This window comes from Staurois parvus, unplaced genomic scaffold, assembly GCF_062004578.1.
Source record: "Staurois parvus isolate SC_StPar_1 unplaced genomic scaffold, SC_StPar_1.0 ptg000422l, whole genome shotgun sequence".
Lineage (NCBI taxonomy): Eukaryota > Metazoa > Chordata > Amphibia > Anura > Ranidae > Staurois > Staurois parvus.
In genome coordinates, this window is record NW_028318218.1 from 2,631,585 (window position 1) to 2,652,492 (window position 20,908).

Sequence of the window (20,908 nt, forward strand, 5' to 3'; positions counted from 1 at the left end):
GCCCCTGCTGGGAGGTTCACCCTCTCTGTGCCCCTGCTGGGAGGTTCACCCTCTCTGTGCCCCTGCTGGGAGGTTCATCATCTCTCTGTCCCTGCTGGGAAGGTTCACCCTCTCTGTGCCCCTGCTTGGAGGTTCACCATCTCTGTGCCCCTGCTTGGAGGTTCACCATCTCTGTGCCCCTGCTGGGAGGTTCACCATCTCTGTGCCCCTGCTGGGAGGTTCACCATCTCTGTGCCCCTGCTGGGAGGTTCACCATCTCTGTGCCCCTGCTGGGAGGTTCATCATCTCTCTGTCCCTGCTGGGAGGTTCATCATCTCTCTGTGCCCCTGCTGGGAGGTTCATCATCTCTCTGTGCCCCTGCTGGGAGGTTCATCATCTCTCTGTGCCCCTGCTGGGAGGTTCATCATCTCTCTGTCCCTGCTGGGAAGGTTCACCATCTCTGTGCCCCTGCTGGGAGGTTCATCATCTTTCTATTCCTGCTGGGAAGGCTCACCCTCCCTGTGCCCCAGCTTGGAGGTTCACCATCTCTGTGCCCCTGCTGGGAGGTTCACCATCTCTGTGCCCCTGCTGGGAGGTTCACCATCTCTGTGCCCCTGCTGGGAGGTTCACCATCTCTGTGCCCCTGCTGGGAGGTTCACCATCTCTGTGCCCCTGCTGGGAGGTTCACCATCTCTGTGCCCCTGCTGGGAGGTTCATCATCTCTCTGTCCCTGCTGGGAGGTTCATCATCTCTCTGTGCCCCTGCTGGGAGGTTCATCATCTCTCTGTGCCCCTGCTGGGAGGTTCACCCTCTCTGTGCCCCTGCTTGGAGGTTCACCCTCTCTGTGCCCCTGCTGGGAGGTTCATCATCTCTCTGTCCCTGCTGGGAGGTTCACCCTCTCTGTGCCCCTGCTGGGAGGTTCACCCTCTCTGTGCCCCTGCTGGGAGGTTCACCCTCTCTGTGCCCCTGCTGGGAGGTTCACCCTCTCTGTGCCCCTGCTGGGAGGTTCACCCTCTCTGTGCCCCTGCTGGGAGGTTCATCATCTCTCTGTCCCTGCTGGGAAGGTTCACCCTCTCTGTGCCCCTGCTTGGAGGTTCACCATCTCTGTGCCCCTGCTTGGAGGTTCACCATCTCTGTGCCCCTGCTGGGAGGTTCACCATCTCTGTGCCCCTGCTGGGAGGTTCACCATCTCTGTGCCCCTGCTGGGAGGTTCACCATCTCTGTGCCCCTGCTGGGAGGTTCATCATCTCTCTGTCCCTGCTGGGAGGTTCATCATCTCTCTGTGCCCCTGCTGGGAGGTTCATCATCTCTCTGTGCCCCTGCTGGGAGGTTCACCATCTCTGTGCCCCTGCTGGGAGGTTCATCATCTCTCTGTCCCTGCTGGGAGGTTCATCATCTCTCTGTGCCCCTGCTGGGAGGTTCATCATCTCTCTGTGCCCCTGCTGGGAGGTTCATCATCTCTCTGTCCCTGCTGGGAGGTTCACCATCTCTGTGCCCCTGCTGGGAGGTTCACCATCTCTGTGCCCCTGCTGGGAGGTTCACCATCTCTGTGCCCCTGCTGGGAGGTTCACCATCTCTGTGCCCCTGCTGGGAGGTTCACCATCTCTGTGCCCCTGCTGGGAGGTTCATCATCTCTCTGCCCCTGCTGGGAGGTTCATCATCTCTCTGTCCCTGCTGGGAAGGTTCACCCTCTCTCTGTCCCTGCTGGGAAGGTTCACCCTCTCTCTGTCCCTGCTGGGAGGTTCACCCTCTCTCTGTCCCTGCTGGGAGGTTCATCATCTCTCTGTCCCTGCTGGGAAGGCTCACCCTCTCTGTGCCTTTCCTGGGGAGCTTCATTCTCTCTGTGTCATTGCTGGAGAGATTCATTCACTCTGTGTCCCTCCTGGGGAGCTTCATTCTCTCTGCGTCCTTGCTGGGGAGGTTCATTCACTCTGTGCCCTAGTCTGCTGTATTCAGCAAGCTATGTACAGCCACTCCTACCAGTCACGGTCTGCCGGCACTGCCTAGAGTATCTTAGAGACGCAATGATGACATCACTGGGTCTAAGATAAATTATGTAATTAAAATGGAAAGGTCTTATTTAAATATGTCACCCTCACTTTGATAAGGGGAGGAGAGAAGGGACCAGGGAAGGCAAAATATATGTGGATTAGACTTCAGCTTTAAATTAGATGCAACTAGAAGCAATAACATGATTAACAGCACAACACTGAATTTTCACTATGTTTCTCATCGTTCGCATTGGAATGCATCCAAGATTGCCTTTTGCCATGCTAGCGCTTTGGCCTGCTGCTTGACTTGTGGTTATTCAGTACACTCACCTAACAGCTGCATCCTTACAAATACTAACAAACATTTTATATATAAACAATGAGGTATTGTGTCGAGGCAAACACATGTGTCAGTCTTTTGTTGCTAAGGAATGATTCATTTTAACATTTTGGGTGTACAGTTTAGGCCACGTTCACACGGGTGTACTTAAGCATACACCCATGTGAGGGTCGTGTTTGCCTACATAGGGATGCTCACGTGCTCTGGGCATCCCCGTGCAGGCAGTCCTATTCATGTCAGTTGGGATGCAGTGGCTGCACGGACACAGCCGCTGCATCCCAATATGACAGTCCTGCAGGTTCAGGTCCCCAAAAGCACACTGACCTCATTTGGGGACCCACACCTATATGACTGTTAAATTGGGAGCAGCGGCTGTGTCCGTGCAGCCGCTGCATCTTAATTGACATAAGTGGGACTGCCTGAATGTGGATGCCTAGAACACCTGTTCATCCCAATGCAGGAAAACACAGCCCTCACATGGGTGTATGCTTAAGTAAGCCCGTGTGAAGGAGGCCTTATGCGAATAGGGTTTGTTTTGCAAACATGACCATATTCTATTTCTAATCATTTGTATTCAACCATCCTTGTAAAGTAATTATCTCACTTTTCCTTAACCATGTTTTATCACAAGAAATATTAAAACACAGTTGGAAATAGACTGGGAAGAAGAACGGCAAGCTTTGCAGGAAGAACAGAAAATAATTAGGCACCGTGCACAAAAACTATCAGTTGAGACAAATCGCCGAAGAAAGTAAGCCTTTTTTTTTTGGTTGCAGACTACATATTCAGTCTATCAACATGTTATTATTTTTGTTAGTTCTTCTACAGTCATATGAAAAAGTAAATGCACCCTCATGGCACCTTTCCAGCAGATTTGAACAGACAAACACAAGACCTTTATTCAACCAGTGGTTACAGATAAAGATGATAGACGTTTTCACTCATTTATTCAACAAAAATATCAATAGGTGTTTTGCAGAGTAAATAAGTTCACCCTTGGCCTCAGAAGCTGTTATTGTCCAATTTTTCAGGGGAAAATAACTGCCCACCAGACTTTGACATTGACTTCACCATTCTCTGACCACATGCAACATGCCTTCAGTTGCAAGATGTTTGTAGGTTTTCATTAATTGCCTATTTCAAAATCCCCCTACAAAATTTAAATTGGATTCAAATCAGGGCTTGGACTATGACAGTCCACAACCCTCTATATCTTCTTTATGAGCCATTCATTGTTGGATTTGTTAGTGTGCTTCAGGGTGAAAGACCCATTTCCAGTTCAATGTGAACATTTGGACAGATGGTCTCACGCTATCATCAAGCATGCATTGATTTGATACAGAATGTATAGTTGACTGTAAGCTTCCCAGGCCCTGAAACTGCAAAACAAACTTAAACCATAACATTTCCACCACCATGCTTCACAGTTGTTATGACATTCTTGTTCTGAAATACTTTCTTATGTATGAGGAAAATGTGTCTATTGTTACTGTGACCCAGTCTTTAGTACATTGTTCCAGAAGGCTTGGTCTTTGCCTGTATTCAGTGGCAAACTGTAGTCTTGCTATAATGTTGTTTTTGTACAAAAATGGCTTTTTCTAAACACACTTCTCATGCAGGTTACATTTCTGATTGTAGATGGATGCACTTAGTGAGATTTAAAGATTCTTGGAAACCTCTTTTAGTAGGAAATGGTCAACTATTTGGATACATTTGCTGAGCCAGCCAGACCTAGACAAATTAGCAGTTGTTTCAAATCGATGACACTTATAAATTATTTATACTGACAGGGGCATGATTGATTAAAATCATTTGGCAGTTGTTTTTTTAAACAAAAATGCACACAGATCCATAGCTCGATCAAGACTGGCCTTTCCTGCACATAGACAACCCAAGTGTCGGCCATCATAAGCCGTCTCCACTCTCTTTTCAAAATGTGAGGGAGTATCAGCTGAACTCTAGTTAGCTCTTCTTCCAGTATTTTTTATAATCAAAGAATTGATTGCTGACAGCAATGTCTCTGGAACCAACCATCCTTGATGCATTTGACTACTCCTGGCTTACTCACAAGGATAGGGGAAGTCTATCCTTGTGAGCAAGCCAGGAGTGATGAAACGCATCAAGGAAGGTTGATTTTGGGCTGGAGACATCTGCAGTCAATTCACTGTTTATTAAAAATATACTGTAAGAAGAGCTAAGTGAAGCGCGGCTGATATTCCTCCCGTATTTTTAATCTTTTTTTTAAGCTGGGTACACACTATAAGAAACTTGGAAGAAAAATTCTGTACAAAGAACGATCTTTCAATTTTGTATAGTGTGTACACAACTTTTGACATCCAATTCAGACTTTCCAAACGAAAATTTGCAAAGGGGAAAGATTCCAAAATTTTTCTGATACCTGAACAGAACTAACAATTTTTGTTTAATGTGCACTGTTTTTGTACGAGAAAAATTGGATACGAAAGACTGCGCATGATCAGAAACAATACACAACAATAATGTGTATTGTTAAGGGGTCGTCTGGGCGTAGGCCTAAACTAAAATCTCTTCTAGTTCATATTTTGGCTCATAACTTTCCATATGCACAAGTGACATTCCACCCGCGGGTAGATTATTATGCAGACACACCCGAGGAAGGGGTAGATATGAAATATGAAATTATACACTGAATGGTTCAAGAGATCTACTTTTCTGCTTTCCTATGTATTCCAGCCAAGGAGAGTGACCTATCAAACTGATTGTCTCCTCGTGGCCAATCTGAGAATATGCCTGGTTTTTATGTGAGTCTCTCATATTCCAAGATATGAGACATAGGGGAAAAATGGATTTTTAAAAGCTTTATCTGGTTCGTGCTTCGTTGGAATGCCTTGAACTCCTGGAAAGGCTTGAGTTATCTTTTACGAGGTGTTATATTGCACGGCTCTCTTAGACAACCAGGCACTTCAGGGCTCCCTGCTGTGCTCGGGTCTGCCTGCGACACTTCCAACACCCATACCAACCAGATGTCACTGTGGCTGTCAGAGAGGGAGGGGGAGAATGATGAACAACATGGAGATTTTTTAACAAAATGGAGGATTGGAGCAAAATGGTTGAACCGCGTCCATCTTTGTGTGTACGCTTGTTACAGTGTCTACAGTTGTTCGAGTATTTTTGTACAATTTATAACCATCCTTGGGGTCAACTTGCTGTGAAACATCGGGGTAAACCGGACTATTGTTTGCCCAAATTTTGTATAATGTGTACCCAGCTTTAAAGACTCATAGACACCCATACCTTTCTTTCTTAGATGTCTATTGATCTTGGCATGATGACACCACATACGTCAATAGCAAAGAGAATACCAGACCCTAGACTTCTGAGGTTTAATTAAAATGGGTTCCCCCCTGTATAGTCCCTAAGGAGGTTCTGATCATCACCACCTAATCTGGAAACCCCATTTTAATTTCATGGATTTGAAGTGGTGGTAAATGTATGGGTGTACTTACTTTTACCATATGACAAATGTTAATTTTTTTGTCCTTTTGATTATGAGAATGAATACACCATTTCATATTATTTGTAATTTGTTCAAGTATATAACCTTTTTATAGGCACTATTTAAAGGGAGATCTAATGATTGCCTGTTCAAATAGGTTACAAAAATGTCAGCAATTCCCATTAGGTGTCCATTAGGTCATATTTCACATGACTATTGTTGTGTATAAGAAGATAATAAAACATAGTAGAAGGAGATGTACTGAAAATAGATTTTTTTGTTTTTAATATCTTATTTCACCCTTGCAAGAGTAAACACTGACATGTTTTTTCTTTTTTCCATTCTGATCTGCTTCTTTGCCTCAAGTAGTTATCATTGATGATGACATTCCGTTCTCCCCAACACCACAAGCTTGCAGCCTAGGGGTCATTCTTGATTCTGCCCTCTCACTGTCTGCACATGTCTGTACATTAACAACCACCTGCTGCCTTCAGCTAGGGAAAGTCACTTGCTTCTGTCTCTTTCTCATGGGCAATACAGCTAAAATTCTGGTACATTCCGTAATCATCTCCAGCCTTGACTAGTGTAACTCCCTCTTCTAAGATCTCCCATTACACTCTTACAATTGTTGCAGCCTGACTCATATACCTGCCATGATAAGCACACATTTCTGCTCTTTTCTCTGTAAGTCTGTACTGGCTCTCTGTAATCTGCAGGATGCAATGCAAAGTCCCTCTTCCAATATATGAAGCCCAAGGGAGGAAATGTTGGATGTGGGGGTATATGCAACCAACCCTACCCCTTTCATGGTAGAGTAAGAAATGTATGGGATAAAAAAAGTGTACAACACTAAGGATACCATGGTGCCATAGTGATTGGTGGGCTCCTAAAGGGCATGGCTTATTGTGACTCTCGCAGAATCGGCTTTCTTTGCAGAACTCGGCAATTGGTCACATGACATTTCAGAGCTTCAGTTTGTTTAAAGCGATTGTGAAGCAAAAAAACAAAAAACAAACATCTCTATACAAACTTGCTCTGCGCAATGGGTTTCCAAGCCAGCGCTCCAGGCTCCTCCTCTCTGTCCCCCACGGGCAGTCGCTTCCCATGGGGGCACTCGTTCATATATATGACAGTATTCCATGTAGCAGTAAAGAGTTAGCTCCTCCTAGGATGGGAAGTGATGACATTAGCCCAGGACCGATCAGCAGTCTCTGATCAGAGGATCGGTCCATACATCTCCGCTACACACACTGGCCAACACGATTCTCCAGTTGTAACAGGGAGCCGGCTAGTGACCGGATGAGGCGTGTTCAGCACTGACTCTGCCTTCTTCTACACAGCTGGAGCCAATCAATAGGCAGGGGTGTGCTCTGGTTGCCTGGACTCCACACCACAGCAGGGGCCATTGGAGGTGAGCCGAGCCTAGGATGATGGCGGGTCATGGAGGTGATGGGAGGAGGAGGGGATGGAATGTGGTCGAGGTGAGGGGAGCGGATGCTAATTGATCATGTGGGACGCTGCCACATCATGAATGATCCTTCAGCTGAGGGGAGTGGCGGCAGAGGGGGAGGAAGAAAGGACAGAGGAAGATCCCGGGTGTCTGGGACCAGTGGAGAAGCTGAGCTGCCACTCCTTCCAGTGTTCCTCTTAGACGCAGTCCCTTACTGCAAGCCAGTTGACGGCTGTTTATTACTGTGAAGTTTTGTAACTGTCCCTTTTTTTTATTTTTTGTTTCTCTGTTTGGTTAATACACTTAATTTATATTTGGCTAATATATATTTTGTCTTTAATATTGGTGCTGGTGGCATCCTTTGGTAGTTATTTTTGCAAATTAAAAGAAATCTAGCAGTTTCATGTTTTCTTGATTTATTATCTTCTGTTTTTAAATGTTTGTTTGTTTTTTGAGGGGCGCAAGTAGCTGGTCTTGCCTAGGGCGCATAATAGTCTAGAATCGACCCTGGGGGAAGCCAATGGCTCCCACTACTGTCAATCTGCCCAATGAGGAGGGAGACATTGGCAAGAACCGCTGCTATCGTGCATATCACTGGATTGAATCGGGCTCAGTTGAGAATAAGGGGGTCTGGGGGGATCCTGCAGCAGAAAAGCTTTTTTTACCTTCATGCAGAGAATGCATTAAGGTAAAAAAGTTTGAGGCTTTAGAACCGCTTAAAGCTGGAGCTGGGGGACGTTCTTCTGCCAGATATTGTGACTACAGGTCTGAATAGGGAACAGGTAACTAAGTCTAGGGTCACATGTGTTCAGGTATGTGTGTGCATGTTTGTGCGGGGTCACCAACCCATTCATTTGAATGGGCTGCTCTACCCGTGAGAAATGCAGGGAAAAAAGTCCCATAATATTTTTTTTAAAAACATGCCCTGGCTGATCGACTCCAAATTGATCGGAAGGTAAGTTATGGTATATTCAATTAATTGCAGATTCGAAAATCAAAGCATGTATGGTCCCATAAGTGGTATGAAAGGAGAGCCCATAGTAGTGTCTTACGCTCTGTACTGTGATCTGGTTTGAAAACACATGTAACACACAGAATCTGGTTTACTGCCTTCTACTGCTCACATTAAGCAAAGCTGTGTGTATTTGTTAGGAATGATGTCTGCTGATGTCATTGATGTGCTGGTTCCTCCTCACTTCTCCCACAGGCCATTTTTTAGGGTAGAAAACTAGCTGTACAGCATGCAGGGAAATTAATTGAGAAATAAAATGTGTCCGGCAGCAGTAATAAAGCGGTATTAAACCCAAAAGAAACAATTACTATATTGCAGCTGACCAATTCTTAAATGTGGTGGCTGCATTCATTTTCTTTTTTTAGGCTTTATTTCTTCTATTTTCACCTAGTGATCCTGCCAGTAAGTCTGTTTTTGTTCAACAGAATGATGGTCAAATCATACGATCGTTTTTACGAAAAGAATATGCACCTGCGCCGTGACCTGGAAGGAACAGCAGTTTCGCCTGTTATATGTGGTGAACTTTATGACTTGGTCGGCCGATTTTCGAAATCATTGATGGCACATTTGGATTACCGAGCGAATGACGTTTTCGATTTTCGGACAAAAAATCGTTAGGTGATTCAACCCATGTGTGGCCTGCATTAAAATATTGTGCAGCTTCAGGATCAGGTCATACAAAAATAGATGAGACTTGGCATCCCTTGTGTTCCTAGGGTAATGAATCTTCTTTTCTGCCGCTAGATGGTGCTGTATATGTAGAAAGTATGTATGTGGCCTAAAGCACTAATAGGAAAATCCAGATGTAAGGATGGCGGAATTCACATACCTTCATCTCTCCAGGGAAGCCATGAGTCACAGGCTGACAACCAATTATTTGCATCGTTAAGTTTGCTAGGTGAGCCTATTTGCATACTGACGACTCAGATTCCAGAAGGCATAAAACATTTTTACTGCAATAAATTTGTACATATATTTACAGTTCATGCTAATGTATATTGATTTTTAGTTCAATAAGGAGTTCTGTTAGCGCTTTAGTTTACATATGAACATATCAAATCCATAGATTTATTTTTAATGTAAGTGATCAGATATTCTGTAAGATATAGACAATGCTGTCATATCCTGACTGCAGTTGATCCTCTCCCAATATTGTTTGCCCTTTCTGCATGTGAGTGGGCAAACAACTGAAACAGATCAGTGTTTGTCCTTATCAACTGATTATACTTATATTGATGAATAGGGCTGGACAGGGCAGATTAAAGCATTATTAAACAAGTGTAAGTGTGTGTGTGTGTGTGTATGTGTGTATATATATATATATATATATATATATAAATCGGAAAAGGTCTTCTTGTACTACCTACTTAGATTGAGTGCTTAGGATGGTTTTTATTGTGGTATATATATATAGAGAGAGAGAGAGAGATACGCCCTAACAGATTTGTCAGAGACATTTTCTACGGGAGACTATACTACAAAATACTCCCACAAATGCAGGCCATTGATTGCAAACAGGATTTGTTAATTTGCACACACAAAAAAGTATTTTTCCTAACAAATTAATTCAAGACCATGTTGCAGAAATGAATACACCCCAATGAAAAGTCTTAAACCGGCCATACACGGGTCGAATTCCAAAATAATTTTCTTTCAAAAATCTTTTCTAAGAATTTTCGTTTGAATTTCGAACCATTAGTGGGTCATAGAAACAGACAATTTTCATGTGACCATCGAATCTGAGTGATTAGACGTGTTGGAAGTTTTATGAAAAAGGAACGAATTTCAAATCAATGATGGGAGAATTGTGCGGGAAATATAAACAAAAAAGAAATGAGCACGAGCTGTGACCTGGAAAGAAAAGAAAATTCTTGGCCACGAAAAGTATTTTCTTTAGCAACAGGAGGTGAAATTGAAGACTTGGTTGGTTGAATTTTAAAATCAATGGTGGCAACATCGGATTAGAAAATGCACAGCATTTCTGATTTTCTAAAGAAAGTTTGTTCGGAATTCAAACCATTGGCCTGCATTAGGAGCAAAGCTAAATTTTAGACAACAAAATCCTATTTAACAAGAATCCAACTACAGGTGAGTCTAATTATTCATTAAACAGGTGTCCAGCAAACAGTTGATTAAAAAAGGACATTACTTAACAAAGAAAACCCCTTCCCATTTCATGGTGTCAGCAATGGCACCACATGGAAGAGAAACTGTATGGCATCACAAAGGTGAGGAGTACAAATAAAAATGCATGGTGCCTACCGTGAAACATGATGGTGGCAGTGTCCTTCTGTGGGGCTGCATGAGTGCTGCTGGTATCTGGGAGCTGCATTTCATTGATGGTATCATGAATTCACAGATGTACTGCTCTATATTGAAAGATAAGATGCTACCATCACTCCGTGCCCTTGGTCATTGTGCACTTTTCCAACATTATTATTATACAGTATTTATATAGCACCAACAGTTTGCGCAGCACTTTACAATATAAAGGAGACAGTACAATTACAATACATTTCAGTACAGAAGGAAAAGGGGGAAGTGATACAAAAGGTGATAGCTGCGGGGGATGATCTGGGGGCGGTGATTCAAGTACATTCAACATGGCAATGATCCAAAACAAAAGAGCAAAAGATCTGCTCCAGGTGGGTGCCGAATCTGCATAACCCCTCCACAGACACGCAGGTGCTGGCCCGATCCTTGATCACAGATGCAATGGAAAAACAGAATGGTTGGCCGCACAAACAGCAATGTGGTGGATGAAATCCTATAGTGAAAATCAGTAATGACTAAGCACGTGTTCATGTGAAATGCGTCTACTGCTCCTCTGTCCTGTCTTGGAGCTGTCATGTTCTTATCATATTGCATGTAAAGGATTCCAATAAAGGATTTCATTCACCACATTGCTGTTTGGGCGGCCAACTTTTCTGTTTTTCCAATGATCCAAAACACTAAGGCCACTGTTGCATTTCTGAAGAAGAACAGGGTAAAAGTGATCCAGTGGCCAAAAATGTCTCCTGATCTGAACCCAATCGAACACCTATGGGGAATTTGAAGAGCAGCACTCTCCATCCAGCTTCCCAGCTCTAAAAGATGTCGTTCTTGAAAAATGGAAAATGTTAAATGTTGCAATATGTCACCAACTTGTTCATTCCATGCCTAGAAGACTTGGTGCTGTCCTTACAAATCATGGAGGTCATACAAAATACTACATGTAGTCATTTTTGTTGTGGGGTGTATTCATTTTTGCATCAACTAATTTGAGTAAAACTGAAGATTTATAATCTAAGTTACATTACTAACCTCACTTTCATGTAATGAGCTAAACAAATGTTCTATAAAACTCAAAATTTTGGAAGTTGCTTCTGTGTTCATTGAGATATTGATTAAAATCTTACTTTTCAAAAGGGGTGTACTCATTTACTCTGAGCACTGTGCATGTATGTATATATGTGTGTGTGTGTGTGTGTGTGTGTGTGTGTGTGTATATGTATATATATATATATATATATACACATACAGTGGGGATCGAAAGTTTGGGCACCCCAGCTAAAAATTTGTATTAATGTGCATAAAGAAGCCAAGGAAAGATGGAAAAATCTCCAAAAGGCATCAAATTACACATTAGACATTCTTATAATATGTCAACAAAAGTTAGATTTTATTTCCATCATTTACACTTTCAAAATAACAGAAAACAAAAAAATGGCCTCTGCAAAAGTTTGGGCACCCTGCAGAATTTATAGCATGCACTGCCCACTTTGCCAAGCTGAGACCTGCCAGTGTCATGGATTGTTCTCAATCATCGTCTGGGAAGACCAGGTGATGTCAATCTCAAAGGTTTTAAATGCCCAGACTCATCTGACCTTGCCCCAACAATCAGCACCATGGGTTCTTCTAAGCAGTTGTCTAGAAAACAAACTGAAAATAGTTGACGCTCACAAAGCTGGAGAAGGCTATAAGAAGATAGCAAAGCGTTTTCAGATGTCAATATCCTCTGTTCGGAATGTAATTAAGAAATGGCAGTCATCAGGAACAGTGGAAGTTAAAGCAAGATCTGGAAGACCAAGAAAAATATCAGACAGAACAGCTCGCAAGATTGTGAGAAAAACAATTAAAAACCCACGTTTGACTGCACGATCCCTCCAGGAAGATCTGGCAGACACTGGAGTTGTGGTACACTATTCCACTATAAAGAGATACTTGTACAAATATGGTCTTCATGGAAGAGTCATCAGAAGAAAACCTCTTCTACGTCCTCACCACAAAAATCGTCGTTTGAACTTTGCAAATGAACATATAGACAAGTCTGATGCATTTTGGAAACAAGTTCTGTGGACTGATGAGGTTAAAATTGAACTTTTTGGCCAGAATGAGCAAAGGTACGTTTGGAGTAGAAGGGGCAGAGAATTTAATGAAAAGAACCTCGGTCCAACTGTTAAGCATGGGGTTGGATCAATCATGCTTTGGGGTTGTGTTGCAGCCAGTGGCACAGGGAACATCTCACGAGTAGAAGGAAAAATGGATTCAATAAAATTTCAGCAAATTTTGGATGGTAACTTGATGCCATCTGTGAAAAAGCTGCAGTTAAAGAGAGGATGGCTTCTACAAATGGATAATGATCCTAAACACACCTCGAAATCCACGGGGGATTACATCAAGAGGCATAAACTGAAGGTTTTGCCATGGCCTTCACAATCTCCTGACCTCAACATAATTGAAAATCTATGGATAGACCTTAAAAGAGCAGTGCGTGACAGACAGCCCAGAAATCTCAAAGAACTGGAAGACTTTTGTAAGGAAGAATGGGCAAAGATACCTCAAACAAGAATTGAAAGACTCTTGGCTGGCTACAAAAAGCGTTTACAAGCTGTGATACTTGCCAAAGGGGGCAGTACAAGATATTAACTCTACAGGGTGCCCAAACTTTTGAAGACGCCATTTCTTTGTTTTCTGTTATTTTGAAAGTGTAAATGATGGAAATAAAATCTAACTTTTGTTGACATATTATAAAAATGCTAATCTGTAATTTGATACCTTTTGGAGATTTTTCCATCTTTCCTTGGCTTCTTTATGCACATTAATACAAATTTTTAGCTGGGGTACCCAAACTTTCGATCCCCACTATATACAGTTGTGACCAAAATTATTCAACCCCCACTGAAATTGAGTGTTTTGGCGAGTTTGACATTGCTTTTGATCATTCAGTCATCTTGCTTACATTTACATTAAAGAGGCACTTGTAGGTCAGACAAATATAACATAACAGTTATAATGAAATAACCACAAATGTCTTTTCTGTGCTCACAGCATTATCAGTTTTATTCAACCCCCAAGTGACATTCAATCTTAGTACTTAGTACAGCATCCTTTTACAGTTATAACAGCTTTTAAACGTGAAGCATAGCTTGACACAAGTGTCTTGCAGCGATCTACGGGTATCTTCGCCCATTCTTCATGGGCAAAGGCCTCCAGTTCAGTCACATTCTTAGGCTTGCGCACTGCAACTGCTTTCTTTAAGTCCCACCAGAGGTTCTCAATCGGATTTAAGTCTGGTGACTGCGATGGCCACTCCAAAATGTTCCAGCCTTTCCTCTGCAACCATGCTCTAGTGGACTTGGAGGTATGCTTGGGATCATTGTCCTGTTGAAAGGTCCAACGTCTCCCAAGCCTCAGGTGTGTGACGGACTGCATCACGTTTCCATCCAATATCTCCTGGTACTGAAGAGAATTCATGGTACCTTGCACACGCTGAAGCTTCCCTGTACCTGCAGAAGCAAAACAGCCCCAAAGCATGATTGACCCTCCACCATGCTTCACAGTAGGCAAGGTGTTCTTTTCATCAAAGGCCTTGTTCTTCCTCCTCCAAACATAGCGTTGATCCATGGGCCCAAACAGTTCTAATTTTGTTTCATCAGTCCACAGAACACTATCCCACAACTTTTGTGGTTTGTCCACATGGCTTTTGGCATACTCTTCTTATTCTTTGGAGACAGCAAGGGGGTACGCCTGGGAGTTCTGGCACGGAGGCCTTCATTACGCAGTGTGCGTCTTATTGTCTGGGCTGAAACTTCTGTACCCACATCTGACAAATCTTTTCTCAGTTCCTCAGCAGTCACACGGGGACTTCTCTCCACTCTACGCTTCAGGTAGCGCACAGCAGTCGAAGTCAGCATCTTCTTTCTGCCACGACCAGGTAGCGTTTCAACAGTGCCCTTTGCCTTGAATTTGCGAATGATGCTTCCTAAGGTGTCTCTTGGTATGTTTAACATCTTTGCAATCTTCTTATAGCCATTGCCCTTCCTGTGAAGAGAAATCACCTCTTCTCTTGTCTTCCTGGACCATTCTCTTGCCTTCACCATGTTTGTAACCACACCAGTAAATGTCTAGAAGGAGCTGAGTATCACAGTCATTTTAAAGCTGCCTAATTGGTGCTTATTATGCTTGATTGCTGCTCGGTGACATCCACAGGTGTTTTCAATACCTGATGGAAAGCACCTGTATGAACCTCTGTTCTTCAGAGTGGTAGTCTTTAAGGGGTTGAATAATTGTGGCAATGAAGAAACCACATAAGAACCATTTACTACTGTATTACATAAACAATTGATGTCATTTTAGTTGCATTTGGGTAGTTACAACGTCCTTGTAGGATTTGATTCTGAATACAATTCCAAATGTACACTATAGTCCCTAAACCCCTTTACAGCATTGGGGGTTGAATAATTTTGGTCACAACTGTATGTGTGTATATATGTATATGTATATATATATATATATATATATATATATATATTTATATATATACACACGAGGGATCATCAACAAGTTTCCGTTCCACACTTATTTAATCATAGATAGAATTGAGGAAGCTTTTTGAAGACCCCTCATGTGTATACAGTATATCAATCATTACAAATTGGTGGTACTGGCATCCATGATATTAGCTTGAACTCCCACTTAAAGCCAAAATCACAAGCAGAAAAATCTATGAATAAGAAATGATTTATGAATGGAGGATGAGTGAACGATTGAAAGGTTCACCCCTACCATTCATACAGCATGCTTCATTTATAGAAGCTGTTGTACCACTTCTGCCTTTAACTTATGTCCCTTGTGCTGATTTTTCTATTTCTGTTTTGGCTACACTCAGGCTTTAGAAGAGAAGTGCAGGAATATAACATAATAAACATACATGATCACCTAGATGGCTGCAGCATTGATTTGGTGTGCTGAGAGGCAAAGCCAGCTGCCAGTAAAGCATCTGGGCGAATCCCGACATTATTGTTGGGATGCCTGCAAAGCCTGGACCAGCTCTGTAAAGTCAGCCAACAGCAGACTTAAGCATATTGTCAGCTGAATCTGGGTCACAGGAGTGCAGAACTAAGTGTACTGTGACCCACAGAAGTATGACCCAAAGCACTTTGGCCATACTTTTCCTTTATTTATCTGATAAAATCATTGGTCCATCTATTTTTATTACCATTATTATGTTAACTTTTTCTTTGTCATATATAAGGAGTAGTATGATTTTGCGTTCGGGCTTAGGTTTGCTCCAAATTTGGAAGTTAGCTGTTGCTGCTGGGCCAGTGAGCTTTGGGTGGGAGATTCCCCACCCACAGCTACTTACGCAAATTGGCGGGATGCTTGTGTTATCATTGACCCAATTTAGGCAACTGACCATATTAAGTCAATGTCAGTGAACTAATACTAGGTCAATGACGTCATGAACACCTCCGTCCCTTTTGTATATGTGCAGTTGGAGATTGGAGAAATCTCCCGCACGCAGCTCATTGGCCCATCAATGACCACTAACTTCCGAGTTGGAATGAAACCCAAGCTCAACCCTAGTAAGGAGCTTCCTCTGGTACAAGTATCTTATCATTTTAGCATTAGATCTGTATTTATGGATGCCATGTCACACATACCAGCTATGAGATCTCTGATATTATTGAAATGATGTCCACGGTGTTCCGTATATTTGGCCGTTGCCATTGGCTATACAGTACGTCTGGCTTTGACTTTACCTTGTAGCATTAACAACACATTATCTTGATTGTTGGCCGCCCATCAGCCATGACTCTGGTCATGTTGATTCATGTGAGTTTTAATCAGTCACTGTTTGAATTGGTTGTGACAAGTGTATGCTGGCAGCAACCCACATTAATGTTTACTGACTGTCTGAGACGTATCCCTGGTATATGGGTTTATGTTTGTTATTCTTTGCTTCTTCAACTTACCCCCCCCCCCCGTGATGAATCATTCATTTTGAAAAGACAGGTCTCAGTGTCCTAGCACCCCATTATTATTGCACTAAAGAACTTGGCTATTCTCAGATATGTAGAACAGTAGGGCTCATTCTGGGATTTATGAAAATTGGTGAAAAATTAGAACCTTAGCAACCAATCAGGTTTCAGATGAAAGAATGAGCAGACTGGTTGATGCAGGCAGTAGCAAACATCAGTAAAACTTTATCCATCTAGTAAAAGCTGAACACCACTTCGACATAAAAGATTAATGCAGTTCTACAATCGTTAATACATTATTATTGCAATTTTTGTTTTTCTTAAATGCAAGCGGTGCACGTACCTGGACTTGACTTGGTATCAGCCTCCCTGTACAGCAGAGCTCAGACTGGGAGATCAATAGGTAGCACAAGTAGCCAATCAATCAGTGCAACATTGCTCATGTACTCAAAAGGAGCTTACTCATAAGAAGGAAGGGCAAAGTGACAAGAGAGATAGCCCATCACTCTGCTTCTTCCCCTTTCACCTTCCAGTCACGTGTTGGGGGAAAGACAAGACCTATAAGTGTCACTTAACTGCAGCTGATAAAGATCAGGTCTCCTACCCTACCAGACCGGGCTGTGCTGTGTAACAGGGTTATGTAAATGTCAGAAAAGCAAACATTTTTGCTGGTAAAATAGCTCCCATGTATGCATATTTATAATGACAAGTGAAAGCAGCGCAGAAGAAAAAATATTATATATAACACAGGGACAAAAAATTGATGAACAAAGAAGAATTATGCCGAAAGCAACTAAATATGAATATGTGAAACAGATCAATAAAATAAAATTCCAATTAATCAAATGCACAAATACTTCAAAATAAGTCCACCAAAAGGAAAATAAAATTGTGATGAAGTGTAAAAGTCCTTCTAATCCACTGAATCACCACGTGAACGAATGACAATAATTGATTGAATAAAGTGCAAGGATAACTTCACTCAAGTATCACCATGTGCTCCAGAGGAAAGACCTCCCCCAATTCAGTGGCACTCACCAGATATCGTAACCCATCCAAATTTGATAGGAAATCGCGTTTATGGTGAGTTTCAGACGTTATAAAGATCATCAGTCGGCAAGCCCTTCATCAAATATAGACAGATTAAGTGGTGGGGCATCCTCCAAGCTATTTTACAAAATTTCAAAGGAAAGACATGAAAGAAAACTCACAGTGTAATTCCGCTAAAGACCATTTATTCAATAAATGGCAACAAACTCACATAAGAAAAATAAAAGCATGCCAAACATCCATAGTAACCACGAAAGGTATTGGTGTATCAAATAGAGAGAGCATCTCACCCGATCCTCCTCGCTGCTCGCAAGCGATACGTCACTTCCGGCGGGGGATGTGGGGTGGATGCCACATTACAAATTATGTTGTGCGGCCCGACTCAAACGCACCCGGAATAAGAAAACAACTGCTGCAAAAGTGACTGCAGAGCTCAATCTCAGTCTTCCAAAGTCTGTGTCCACAAACATTGTGCGGAGGGAACTCCATAACCAAAACATTCATGGGCGAGCTGCAGTTGCCAAACCACTAATGACCGATGCTCAGAAGAGGAGAGAGTGGTGCAACACCCATAAATCATGGACTATCGATCAATGGAAGACTGTAATATGGTCTAATGAATCGAGCTTCACACCGTTCCCTTCCATCAGATGTGTATCTGTGTGGAGAACACCGTCCCAAGTTTACAACCAGGACTGTTTTGTGCCAACGGTAAAACATGGTGGCGGCACAATCATGGTATGGGAAGCCATATCTTGGTATTCTGCAGCCCTTATCATGACCTTGAAAGGCATAGTCACTGCCTGCGACTATGTACAAATTTTGACATTTTGAAGTGTGTTCAGTAGATAATTAGGGCTCTAATCTTCCTCTTAAATAAAAACAAATTTGTTTTTTATCAGTTTTCATTTTAAAAGGAACCTGTTAGCAGATATATTTTTGCTGATAACAAGTATGGTATTTGCTGGACCATTGCAACTATTTAAAAATATCCACACCTGAAATCTTCGTTAAGCAGGGATGCTGATTGCATTGGTTAATACCTGTATTTAGACAGTCACTTATGAATTCTGTGTGGCATTATGAATATAAAATATTTTAATCCATCAAAATCTGAATAAAATTAAAGTGTTAAAGCAAATTTGGGTCAACAAAATATACCTTCTAAACTATACTATAGTTTCTATGTGAAGTGGAAACGATTTTAGGACTTCTTTATACTGCCATCGTTCTGCAGTCAGATAGAGCAGGGCATTCGTGGGGTAAAGGGTTACCTTGGAATGATAAAGTATCTTGTGCGGCCTATTGTTACACTAATGCTTTTAGAAAGTATAAACCATTCATTAGTCTTGCCATGCTGAAACCAACACTGTAACATAACAATCGTCTATTCGCAACTCAGACTTGTCACTCATTCGCTATTAATGGAACGGTATTGCGATGATGCTCAAGCTTGAGATAATGCACAAATTATTCATACCGTCTTTTTTCCAATGGGTATGATTGAATGAAACAAATCTGACAATGTTTATTTCGGTTCTTCAAATACATTAAAAGACAGATAAAAATACAACACATATTTTATAAAATATTCCAGGGAGCTCTCACTCCTTTATAACATCTTACGTACCACCATCTCCATGCAGAAATGTGTTAAAACTGCACTCCAGTTCAAAACTGAAAATTAAAGTATAACTAACAAAACATTTTTTAGTTTTAGATAGAGTGGAGTAGAATTAAAATACCTGTTAGCTTTTTATTGATGTCTGTGTCCCTGTCAGGGAGATTCACTCCTCCCCATTTGTCCTGTTTACCATTATCATCGAGTGTGAAAGCGGAAAAAAAATCCCAAATTTTGAGTGCTCACCAGAACAGGAATAGAGTGAAAATCTTCCAAAGGGGACACTAGTTCTGGTGACCCTGGTGAGATCTCCTACTTTGGAGTGATTTCCTCACCCTCCCTGTTCTGGCCATGGAACAGGAAATAACAGGACACTGATGGCAAAAAAAAAATCTGACAGAGGTTATAACCATCCCTTACTCTATCGAAAATGAAATGTGCTTTGTTTCATATTCTATTTTAAGTTTAAAGCAGACCTCCATCCATGAAATGAACATCTAGTTCTCTGCTTCCTTCCCCCTTGATGCAAATTGCAGAGAGTTTGTGTTAGAAAAATGAATTACCTGCCTCTGTCTCTGTATGGACTGGACTACTCTCTTGTCTGCTGCTTATCTCGGCTTCTGCCTGCAACTGACTACTCTCTTGCCTGATGCCTGCCTCAGCCTCTGCCTGAACCTAACTACTTTCTTGTCTGCTGGCTGCCTTGAATTCTGCCTAGACCTGATTACTCTCATGTCTGCTGCCTGCCTTGGCCTCTGCCTGGACCCGACTACTCTCTTGTCTGCTGCCTGCCTTGGCATCTGCCTAGACCTGATTACTCTCATGTCTGCTGCCTGCCTCTGCCTGGAACTGACTGCTCTCTTGTCTGCTGCCTGTCTGGGCATCTGCCTAGACATGATTACTTTCATGTCTGATGCTTGCCTCAGCTTTGGCCTGTGCCTGGACCTGACCTCTCTCTTGTCTGCTGCCTGCCTTGACTTCTGCCTAGACCTGATTACTCTCATGTCTGCTGTCTGCCTCGGCCTCTGCCTAGACCTGATTACTCTCATGTCTGTTGGCTGCCTCGGCCTCTGCCTGGACCTGACTGCTCTCTTGTCTGCTGCCTGTCTTGGCATCTGCCTAGACCTGATTACTGTCATGTCTTCTGCCTGCCTCAGCTTTGGCCTGTGCCTGGACCTGACTACTCTCTTGTTTGCTGCCTGCCTTGGCCTGTGCCTGGACCTGACCACTCTTTTTCCTGCAGCTTGAAGGATATCAGTAATGGCATGATAAGGTTAGGGAAGCTTTAAATATTAAGTGTTAGGTTAGATCTTATCCTTTAACCAAAACCAGAATCCTAAAGTGATTCTAAACTCTAAATGTTTGCATTCTCTGCCATCATTAGGGTAAAAAACCTTCCAATACTAGTTTGTCCCCACCCCTCTCCCTAACACTTACAGTTGTGTTCAAAATAATAGCAGTCAGACATCACTAACCTGATCAATCACTGTTTTTGGTAGAAATGATATTTCTACATGGCAAATAATTTACTAGCAGGTGTAGTAGAGTAATAGAAATCCAACAGACCCAACAGTCATGACATGCATGCTGCTGATTCTGTGTCATTGAATCACTAATTGAAAGGGGCATGTTCAAAATAATAGCAGTGTGGAGTTCTATTAGTGAGGTCATTCATTCTTTGAAAAACAGGTGGCAATTATTGCCCTTATTTAAGGAAGGAAGGCAGCAAATGTTGTACATGCTGGTT

At 42.4% G+C, this 20,908-nt stretch overlaps 1 protein-coding gene across 1 annotated transcript in view; it reads left to right on the forward strand.

Moving 5' to 3' along the window:
- Positions 1-20,908, forward strand: part of CEP126 (centrosomal protein 126) — a 98,225-nt gene that overhangs the window by 6,621 nt on the left and 70,696 nt on the right. The window contains exon 2 of the mRNA XM_089687256.1: positions 2,942-3,061. Coding sequence (XP_089543382.1) covers positions 2,942-3,061 — 120 coding nt within the window. The remainder of the gene's footprint in view (positions 1-2,941; positions 3,062-20,908) is intronic.